This window comes from Drosophila montana, unplaced genomic scaffold (genome assembly GCF_035044405.1).
Source record: "Drosophila montana isolate Dmon_TW-CO22-7 unplaced genomic scaffold, ASM3504440v1 contig_3200_1, whole genome shotgun sequence".
Taxonomy (NCBI): Eukaryota; Metazoa; Arthropoda; class Insecta; order Diptera; family Drosophilidae; genus Drosophila; species Drosophila montana.
Window position 1 is genome coordinate 333,096 of NW_026998080.1, and position 9,846 is coordinate 342,941.

The 9,846-nt window shown below is 43.7% G+C and overlaps 4 protein-coding genes across 5 annotated transcripts; 2 read left to right on the forward strand and 2 right to left on the reverse strand.

Annotated features, from left to right (window-relative positions):
• Positions 1 to 1,579: 1,579 nt before the first annotated feature.
• On the forward strand, positions 1,580 to 2,381 carry MED9 (mediator complex subunit 9). The gene is made up of 3 exons (XM_064686754.1): positions 1,580 to 1,916; positions 2,097 to 2,160; positions 2,217 to 2,381. The coding sequence occupies exons 1-3, from the start codon at positions 1,651 to 1,653 to the stop codon at positions 2,379 to 2,381; spliced, it is 495 nt and encodes a 164-aa protein (XP_064542824.1). The 5' UTR covers positions 1,580 to 1,650.
• A 36-nt stretch (positions 2,382 to 2,417) lies between these two features.
• LOC135431549 (protein NCBP2AS2 homolog) lies at positions 2,418 to 2,801 on the forward strand. The gene is made up of 2 exons (XM_064686756.1): positions 2,418 to 2,590; positions 2,652 to 2,801. Exons 1-2 carry the CDS (start codon positions 2,418 to 2,420, stop codon positions 2,734 to 2,736), a joined length of 258 nt encoding a protein of 85 aa, XP_064542826.1. The 3' UTR covers positions 2,737 to 2,801.
• Positions 2,802 to 3,201: 400 nt separating this feature from the next.
• GTPBP1 (GTP-binding protein 1) lies at positions 3,202 to 7,612 on the reverse strand. 2 transcript variants are annotated; one of them, XM_064686751.1, is made up of 4 exons: positions 7,484 to 7,612; positions 5,322 to 5,672; positions 4,732 to 5,255; positions 3,202 to 4,680 (listed from the first exon to the last, which is right to left on the reverse strand). In XM_064686751.1, exons 2-4 carry the CDS (start codon positions 5,578 to 5,580, stop codon positions 3,487 to 3,489), a joined length of 1,977 nt encoding a protein of 658 aa, XP_064542821.1. In that variant the 5' UTR covers positions 5,581 to 5,672; positions 7,484 to 7,612; the 3' UTR covers positions 3,202 to 3,486. The 2 variants fall into 2 exon arrangements, with proteins under 2 accessions (XP_064542821.1, XP_064542820.1); XM_064686750.1 differs by lacking the exon at positions 7,484 to 7,612 and adding an exon at positions 6,832 to 6,994.
• A 1,047-nt stretch (positions 7,613 to 8,659) lies between these two features.
• On the reverse strand, positions 8,660 to 9,644 carry bic (bicaudal). The gene is made up of 2 exons (XM_064686753.1): positions 9,490 to 9,644; positions 8,660 to 9,388 (listed from the first exon to the last, which is right to left on the reverse strand). Exon 2 carries the CDS (start codon positions 9,385 to 9,387, stop codon positions 8,863 to 8,865), a length of 525 nt encoding a protein of 174 aa, XP_064542823.1. The 5' UTR covers position 9,388; positions 9,490 to 9,644; the 3' UTR covers positions 8,660 to 8,862.
• Positions 9,645 to 9,846: the final 202 nt, after the last annotated feature.

Below are 9,846 nucleotides of genomic sequence, written 5' to 3' on the forward strand. Positions count from 1 at the left end.
TACTGATTTTGGTGAGCGCACGTCACCCGCTAATATAAATTTTAGCTCATGCTCTGCGCTTACCAGCTGACTGGACGATTCGGGCGCTCTCTTTCGCGCTCGCTGTTGTAAGAGCATGGGGCTCTTTGCACACGCACACACCCACACACGCATGGGCATATGCAAATGCCTACGGAATGCTGCAGAAAAAAAAAGCAAAGGAAACTGTTATCGCCACGCACTTGGAAGAAGAAGCAGACCTCGCCTGCCCAGCTATCTTAGCGTGCCAAAAAAAAACAACATTTATTGGGGCCTGACTTGCGAATTATAGCAAGAATGCTTAATAACAACAAAGAGGCGCAACAGTTGAGAATCTGTTGCGCTTAAGAGCATCAACCAAAAGAGCGGCGACCGCTGCACCTGTCACCAAGCGCTTTTTGTGTTGGGGAGCATTGACGTTGTTCTCTGTAAAAGCAACAGCAACAAATTTGTTATTTATATGTCAAAATGCATATAAGTGGGCGGGGAGAGTTAGGGGTGGTGCTTGCAATTTGCGTGCGAATATCCAAATGATGCGCAAGTTCTTGTTGGCCTAAATATGGCGGCGATCAGACGTTACGTTGGCTGTGCCTTTAAATCAACAAAAGCCTAACGGTATATATCTACATCAAAAACTACTGTTAGTGAGATTTGTATAACACAAATAGGGAAATATTAACGTTCTACAATTTGAGTGTATTGAATTAATTCACATTATTATTGGCGTGCTGTGACATTTTTTGTGTATATTTTCGGGGCTCTGTTCATTCATAAGCTGTGCCGACTCGTGTTAATTGAAAATTTAATTGACAAAGGCAATATTGAAAAGTCGCCAAATTTCTGCTCTGATCTGTCGGTCAATCAATATATACTGCAAAAAATAAAATAAAATTAGGTTTTATCAGTCTGAAGTTATATTTTTTTCAGCTCTCTTTGCACATTCCTTCAATTGATGGCAATGAGCGAAGTCGAATTAAATATTTTTCAATTGTTTTTGAATTGCCTTCAATAGCAAGGTTTCAAGTGAAATTAATTTATTTGCACAATGAAAGTCAAAGACGCAATTCGTTGTAATAAAAATTGTATGTTCACACATATAGATATAGATCAGAAAGGCGTATCTTTGATGTACCCACGGTTTGAAAATGTTTTGACGACTTTGGTCTTAATTAATTTGCCATGTACAATTTTTAGTGGCTTCAATTAGCGGCCGTCAAATAAATTTCTTGCTAAATTAATAATAATTAGCACAATTCGGGCCTTTTATTTGGCCATTCATCATTTTGCCTTTGACAATTAACTGAATAAATTAGGTAATGTAAACACGTGTTGGGCTTAATCAAATATCGAACGTTCTAATAGAGCATATATATGTTAAAAGTTTAATGGAACACAAGTAAATGGTAAATGTAAAAATTAGCTCCGATTGTGTTACAGCTCAATTGAATTCATTAACATTTTTTGAACATCGCGCGCACACAGTCATTTATGCACGCGCGCCTTACAGCACTGCTGCGATTAAAATTGCGATAGCCACTAAACATATCGATAACATTAACAGCAACTGCTCGCACACCAAAACAACAACAGAGCAAAACGCGTTTACAAAAACGCTAAATTATAAGAAATATAATGGAATTATCGCCCATTAATCAAATTGAGGACAGAAAACCAACACTTACTGCTGACGGCCTGGTGCAAACATCAAATTCACCATTTGAGCCCACAGCAACAACAACGACAACAACAGCAGCAGCAGCCGCAACAGCATCAGCGGCAACAACAACAACCGTTTCACAGGAGACGCAAACATCGAACGGCATCGGCATCGGCGGCCCGCTGACAGTTGACCAGCTTGACATCGAAATTTTGCCGATCATCTACGACATTGTGCGCTGGTAAGTTTGTTGACACGTGCGTGTGTGTGTGTGTGTGTGTGCGTGTGGGTGCAACCAACTGTTTTGTTGCCAAAAAATATAAATTCTGATGGAATATGCAGCGTCAACTGCGCAGCTAACAAAATTTATTTGTTTTAAACTAACTTATATAACAAAAAATATTTTTCTCTTGACCTGCAGCGTGGAGAAGGATCCCCTCGAGAACGCTGTGAAGCTGCGCGAGTCACAGGACTGCAATCACAAGGTAAGCAACAACTAAATACCCATCTTGGAGCTCTCTTTATGTGCAAAATTTTGCAGATCTTTGAGCTGCAAAAGCGCTTCGATTCGGCGCGCGAGCAAATAAAACAGCTGCCGGGCATCGATTACAACAAGGAGGAGCAACTGCAGCGCCTGGAACTGTTGCGCAATCAGCTCAAGCTGAAGCAGCAGCTCATACGCAAATACAAGGATACGGAGTTCTAGGATACACACCAACGCACGCACACACACACTCACAGGATGGTGCTGCGACTGCTGATGCGCTATTTGGCCAACAATGAGCAGCTAATACAGCGCATGGCCGACAGCTATCCGATGCGTCGCGCTGCCCAGTTGGTTGTCTCGCTGATGTATCGCTCCAAGAGCCTGGCCAGGGAGCAGGGCCTGCACGAGATGACGCCAGAGCGCTTTAAGTGGGTCTACCAAAAGCAAAACAGAAATGCACACAATAATCTGACGTTCCCCATTTTCCAGGTCCTTTGTGAACATGTTTAAAAACAATATACGGCAGGAGCTGGAGGGCGTCAAAAGGGAGCTGAAGAATAAGAAAAATAACTAAATTATTGTACATTACGATTTATATATATATATATATAGGCTAGCACTTCAGGAACATAAACAAAATTTTGAGAGCAAACGAAACTTATTTGAACAATGCTGGCATGATACCCAATTTAAATGTGGCAGCATTTTACAACACTGACTGCTCGCCGCATCGCGTTGCCAACTGCCTTACGACTTGCAAGCGTAATTCTTGCAGGATATTAGTTGCTCTTAACTTTAGGTCTTCTTTCTACAAATTTTGCGTTATTTTTAAAGTTTGTCAAACTGTAAATTTATTATGCAATTCAAGTACGTTTCAACGTAATTGTATGTTACAAAAGAAAACTAATTAGCCAAATGAAAGTGCACAAAATCAATAATTTTTTTCGCAGTGTATAAATCTTAAAAAGTAAATAAGTTGAATTTGGCAAATTGTTTTTTTTTTTAACGCTTAGTTTAACTAAATTGTTGGAGCTAAATCTTTACATTGGACGAAAACAAAAATTAGACATTTATTAGCAAATTTACACACAATTTCACACAGCATACAAAGTCGTCTTACCGCGTGTTACCTGTAGTAAAATAGTTTCACTCTCTTTTTCTCAGACAATTCTCATTTTCTCTCAAATATCAACACGGCCGCGCACATGTCGCACAACCTTTTCGCCAAAATACTTTGGAGCTTAATAACTAGCGAATTTTGTATACAAAATACGTTCTTTCTTTTTTTTTTCTTTTAAAACAGTTGTCGATTAAAATATGGTTTCTAGTTTTGTGTTGGCTCCGGCAATGTCTCCGCATGGGAGCCGCTGCTGCCATTCAGTGGCGCCGCGGAGCCGGTCAGCTGCGTGCGATTGTTGCGTTTCCGCTTGCCGCCGCGCCGACTTCCCTCGCGCCGCTCGCCGTTCTGCTCGCCGCCATCCTTGCTGCAGCCGGCCGCCGCGCCCGACGAGGAGGAGCCCTGCCCGTTGTGACGTTGCTGATTGTGGCTGCTGTTGCTGCCGGTGCCGTTGTGGGCGCGCGACTGCATCTTGGCCGGCTTGGGCCGGTATGGCGAGGCGGCCGCATGCGGCATGGGCTGGAGTATGTTGCCCACGGCCTTGGTGCGGCCCTCGCGAAAGACGAGACGCTGGCCGGCGCGTATGTACTCCGGCTGCTTGATGAAGCGGAACTTGACGCGCGCCTTGTCGCCGGTGCGCAGGCAATCGCAGGACATGCGCACAATCGATGCCGTTTGGCGTATGCTGCCGCAGTGCACCATGGCCTGGTAGCGGGCCGAGATCGTTGTGGGATGATGCAGCACCAGGATTTCGCCCTCGAATTCCCAGCATGCCTGCGGCTTCAGCTCCGGCGATACCATGACCATGCCCTTGCGCAAATACGCGCGCTTTATCTTCTTCAGCGCAAAGCTGGCCGTCTGTCCGCAGCGCACACGCTCCACATTCATGCGCTTGCGATGGATGCTCTTGATGGTGATGGGCACAAAGGTGCCCACCGCATTGGGGCCCAGCATGAGCACATCGTTCAGCTTGATGGTGCCCTGCAGACAGGTGCCGGAGACGACGGTGCCGACGCCCGGCACCGAGTAGACATCGTCGATTTGGAACTCTGCTGGCAGATTCTCGGAGCCGGCCATGCGTGTGCTCAGCAGATTGAGGAACATTTTTAGCAGCTCCAGATTGTCGCCATTTACATTGGACACCTGAAAGATGGGGCACAGGCGTTCGCTGACAAAATTCGTGGCACTCAGCACCACATCGTCCTGGCTGCGCACCACCACCGGCACCTTGCGGCAGCCCTGCGATTTGAGCATCTTAAAGAGCAGCTTCATATTATCCTGCAGCACATTCGGCGGGCACATGTCGATCTTGGTGACGACAACAAAGACAGGTACGGCCAGGGCCAGTGCGAGGCCCAGATGCTCCTTGGTCATGCCAATAATGCCCGCATTGGCGCCGATCTAAGCGATTCGGGAGTTTAATATATGCATATATACATAACATATACCCACCATCAGCATGCCAAAGTCTGGCGCATGCCCCGTCATGCCAAACACTGTGGTCTTCAGGTAACGCTCGTGCCCCGCCAGATCTATGAAGGTAATGACCTTTGAGGACTTCTCGCATATCTTTACCCAGTCCAGATGGCCATGATCTGGTTTATTGACCACATTGCCGACGCCATCAAAGCCGAGTATGTCATTGCCCACGGAGCTGGTGCGCCCGCTTTCGATCTCGTGCTTGTGCCGGAACAGTCGCTGTCGCGCATGACCACGCCCATTGTCCAGTTCACCGTGTGTCAGAACGCCCAACAGCGTGGATTTGCCAGCATCCACATTGCCCACGACCGCAACGCGAATCTCCATAAAGTCCGTCGTGTCGATATGCTTGCGTATGAGAAACTGCGCCGTTTTGCCCTTCTCCGCAGGCCGTTCGCGCAGGCTAACCAGATCCGCATCTATGGCTGAGGCCAGCTGACGCAGCGTCTGCACCGAGGCCTCAAACTGCTCCGCGTTCAGGCCGCTATCCTGACCATCTGTGAATGGATGTGATGATGATCAGCATTAGATCGGAGCTAATATATGTAAAGGGTTAAACTCACCTTCGCCCACGCCTATTTCGTAGATGGTCTCGCCGCAGCTGTCCGCGATGCGATCGAGCAGACGTCGCTTGAGCAGCTGCAGCTGCGACTCTGTCGGCTCGACGAGCACATCCTTGGCCCGTATGCTCGAGTAGTCGATGCTCAGCTCCTGCAACTGCTGTGTGGGCAGACCGTCCACGGTGAAGATATTGCTGCGTGCGCTCTTGATGCCAACGCCCACATTAATGGGCGGCGCTGTTGCACTCTGTATATTGTTCATGATTGGGTGTCTAACTAAGCTTGGCGTACTCTATATCCTTGGAATCATTGCCCGACTGTGTATGTTTGTGTGTGTGCAAGTTCAAGATGGTTCTGCAAGATCGAGTGAGACAGTATAACGATTTAGTAAATATTTATCTTTAGCTATGAACAGTTATTAATTTTCTTCCTAACCTATCCCACGCCCATTTGCCTTAGTTGAGTTTGGAACGATGTGCGCTGTGTTTGCATTTCGCTGATGAAATAAGAGGAGCAACGCGAACGGCTGCGCTTTTATACAAATTGCTGACGAAACGCTGTTAAAGGAATGATGAAATGCGTGCAGAAACTTGCTTGCATGCAGAGTTGTTGAGTGGGAGGGAGAGAACAGAAGGAAGCGCCAGCAATTTCATTCGAGTGCGAAAAGAACGTTAGTGTAGTGCTGCGAAGACCCTCTATGAAAAACGGAAGAGTATTTCATCAGTTGATCGAGCTCGAGGTTTAATAATAATGCGAAATACCCGCTGCCGTAATCGCTGCAGAAGTTGAGTAAGAGGGAGAGTGAGAGGGGAAGCGCCCGCAGTTTCATTCGAATGCGAAATAACCGTTACTGCAATCGCTGCAGACAGAGCGACGACGTTGACAAGAAAGAACAAGAGACAGCTGCTGGGACCAATTGGCAAACAGCTGTTAACGCAAGAAGATGACAGCTCAGTGCGGGCGCGGGGAATTCTTAGCATGTATGTGTGTCTTTGTTATTTGGCAAAGCATAAGACGCGGTTTGTTTGTTTGTTTTCTTCTTTTTATTTATTTTTTGGTTCTCTTTCACTGTGTTTATGTAAGCAATTTTTGTTGACGTACACAAAAACCACAAACATTGTTGTATCACTTTCGTTTACCGTTTTATTTTTCTTTCAAAACAAAAATGCCAAAACAATTTATTTTTAGCGCCCACACACTTGTACGTGTGTGTGTGTATGAATGCATGCATATTATTAAAGAGCCAAACAATTTCTGTTTCTGTTGTGCTTTTCAGTTGTTTTGTCTTGCAAAATGGCAACAATTGAATAACAAACTGTAAATCAGCTGCGTAGGATTTGATGCCTTTTAATGCACTTGAAAAAAAGCTACGTGGGTGCAACTCCGAATTGCAATTGAAAAGTGAAAGGGTTGTTTTGTTGATTCCAGGAACTCCTGTTGCAGCGCAGCGGGCACTGGCTCTTGTAACTGCATATAAACCCCCGCCAAGATTTTATATTAAAGAGCTACTTACAGTTCATACGGCTCTTTGTATTTATTGCTTTTTGTGTACTTGCACTATGCGTATTGAATTTGCTTGAGCTGCATTCACAAATATTACATTGAAATATACATAATTAGTAAAATGCCTACGAATTGTTTTTCGTCCGTCCAAGCCACGTAAAATTTTGTAGCGTTGCCAGCGCGCCAAAATACACAGTGGCAACTCTGTGCCGCAAATATCGATAGCGATGATTGGTTGCCGATAATCGTCATCGAAATAAGCGGCAACTTTTTAATTTAATAAAAGGGGAAGTCGTTTTGCTTATTAAAAAACCACAAGTATGTTAAGCTATGTAAACAATGAAACAGCATTTTGTTTAAATTGCTTGAAGCTATTTCATAGTCGTGTGATTAACTAAACATGACAGCTTTCTGTTGCGGTTATTTTTTTTATGGCCTTGCACTATTTGATAAGCACTAACCGCATTAATATTTGCTGGAATCTTCGGAAATATTTAAAAACCGTGTATTTTGTAATGAAACGAACGTGATTAACGGCGAATCATAGTGTTAGAATAAAAACAAAACGCCCGACACACACATGCACATGCTTATACATACAATTATTTGTATGTATGTATGGTGTGCGCAAATAAAGTTTTCACCTTTGCATTTTTGCTCACTTTATTATGTCGTTATGTACACATTTTCCTGATAACTTGCAAATGTTTGACTTTTGTACAGTTAAAATTGCCATTGAAATGAACAACAACGCAATTGCCATTAAATTTAACTGAGTTTAAATACAAAGTTCTTCAAACTTGCAAGCAGCTGCGCACAGCTTAAGCCGAAAATTTCAATGTCAACAAGTTTTTTTTTGTCTGCCGCGTGCCATTGCTTCTTCTTGCTGCAGACCAAGCCGCTCGCCCCCTCTCCAGTACAAAAGGCGTTGCTAGGCATAAGGTTGAGCATACGCACACATGCACACACATCCAATAACCGCACACCGAGATGTAAATATAGATATGTGTGTGTGTGCGTGCCGGGGTAGCATGAGTTATGCAAGCCAGAAATAAATCCCTTACGATATGAATGAGTTTTATTTTTACAGTTCTTTTTTAATGTATGTATGATAGTCTAAAAAAATAGTTTACAAATTATAAAAAATGTTTTCAACAATTTTGGTACAATTTATCGTGTTGCATCATTCGTGTGATTTCATCCAAAAAACGTTTTATGAATATATATATGTAGATCCAAGTTTGGGGTTTCGGGGCGGGCGACAAAAATCAAGTTTTAGACGTTGTTTGGGGAGCCGAGCGTCTGCCTTCTTCTATACATAGGCCTTCTATGTAATGCTCAGTTCGGGGAGGGAAAAAGTAATGCTAATGCTAAAAATATATTTAACACGCTCTCATCAAATGGTTGCTGCTCCCGCGCACACAACTGGCAATGACTTTTTCTGGAGTGTTTGTCGTCGTCGTCCATCACTTTGAATATGCATTCATTCACAATGTACATACATATATTTGGGAAAACTGTAAAACTATGGATTTGTATATATAGTATATATATGTAATGTTTTGTATGTAGTTTTTGTGGGAGGCAAAACAAGGGACTTCGGTAATTTGATGTCAGTGGAAACGGGCTTTTTTTTCTTTTTTTGTGTGGTGGAAACGTGCTTTAATCGCTTTGCAAATACATATTTTTGTTGTGTTGTACATATTTTAATTTTGCTTTCGCTCTATCGCTTAGGCGCGCTTCCAACAATAACTAAAATATTTTTTGTTTGTTTTTGTTTTGTTTAAGTTTTGAAAATACCCTTAATATATTAATATAATTATTATATTTTATGTGTGTTCTGTTCTCAGCGCTCACTTGGGATGCCTTTATTTTGTATAGTAATTAGTTGTGTGTGTGTGTGTGTGTTTGTGTGTGTAGCATGACCCCCATTTGAAAGAAGTAGTTGTATGTTTTCGTCCACTTGCTTCTACTTCTGTTCGTTTGTATGTGTGTTTTCTTTTTAATGTGTGTGTGTTTGTGTTTTGGGTTTGGTTGTGGTTTAGGCAGATGCCGCAACTTCACCAGATTTCTTGGCCTGCTCAGCACTGGCACCGGCAATGGCCACCTCCTCAAAGTTCTCGACCAGATCGGGTACATCATCATCGCCAGCATCCGCAGCAGCGGCGCCGGCAGCAGCACCACCAGCAGCACTGCTCTTATTGGCAATCTCTGATGCGATCTTCTTCAGCTGATTGATGTCCTGGGGACCCAATTGCGTCAATATGCCGGGCAGCATTTCCGAGATCGTCTTGTTCTCGCCATGACCGGTTATGGCGAACGTGTTCGTTGGCAGCGATGCCTGCGCCTTCGGATTGTTAAAATGGATGACGGTGCCGTCATTTTTGATAATGTTCACTTCCTCAATACCGGGTATGGTATTGACCGAAAGTTTTTTCAACGATGATTGCAACTTCTTGTCGTCGGTTGCCGGGGTCGAGTGCACAATCTTCTTCTTGCGGCGTGGGGTACCCTTGCCGCCAATGCGCACCTGCGCCTGCAATTTCTTAAGCTTCTCTGGATTCATTCTGTAAGACACACGCAGCACGCACAATAGCCAAAAATGAAGCAATTTTTAAGTTGGGATTAATTTGAGTTTGTGTATATTGAAATTTGATGTTGAAATTACTTTGATTTTACTATAATTTAGCACAGAGCTTAGCCCGAAAAACACGTGCGCCCAGTTGTAGTCAAATGTCAAAAAGAAATCGCCATGATAAAAATGGCAAAGCAGTATGTATAAGTGTATAGTACTGTTAACAAACACTAAACTCGGTGTTTGCTATCGATAACATGCACAAATTCCAATAAAACGGTATGTTGTTTGGTGTTTCGCCCTTAAGAATACGCACAAATTCAAATTTAAATAAGTTTAAACCTGTAATTGCTTAGGTTTCTTTCTATTCGCTCAAACTATTCCGCTTTATGTGCGCGACGATGTGCCCAACAGCTATCGGTAGGCAACAGCTGTTCTTGTGCGCATTAA

Bases quoted from the DNA above. Each gene is read 5' to 3' on its own strand.
- LOC135431549 (XM_064686756.1), top strand. From the start codon at position 2,418: ATGGTGCTGCGACTGCTGATGCGCTATTTGGCCAACAATGAGCAGCTA. The intron at 2,591-2,651 runs GTGGGTCTACCA...CCCATTTTCCAG, and splicing joins ATGACGCCAGAGCGCTTTAA to GTCCTTTGTGAACATGTTTA.
- bic (XM_064686753.1), bottom strand. From the start codon at position 9,387: ATGAATCCAGAGAAGCTTAAGAAATTGCAGGCGCAGGTGCGCATTGGC.
- MED9 (XM_064686754.1), top strand. From the start codon at position 1,651: ATGGAATTATCGCCCATTAATCAAATTGAGGACAGAAAACCAACACTT. The intron at 1,917-2,096 runs GTAAGTTTGTTG...CTTGACCTGCAG, and splicing joins ATCTACGACATTGTGCGCTG to CGTGGAGAAGGATCCCCTCG. The intron at 2,161-2,216 runs GTAAGCAACAAC...AAAATTTTGCAG, and splicing joins CACAGGACTGCAATCACAAG to ATCTTTGAGCTGCAAAAGCG.
- GTPBP1 (XM_064686751.1), bottom strand. From the start codon at position 5,580: ATGAACAATATACAGAGTGCAACAGCGCCGCCCATTAATGTGGGCGTT. The intron at 5,256-5,321 runs GTGAGTTTAACC...ATCCATTCACAG, and splicing joins CGAAATAGGCGTGGGCGAAG to ATGGTCAGGATAGCGGCCTG. The intron at 4,681-4,731 runs GTGGGTATATGT...CGAATCGCTTAG, and splicing joins CAGACTTTGGCATGCTGATG to ATCGGCGCCAATGCGGGCAT.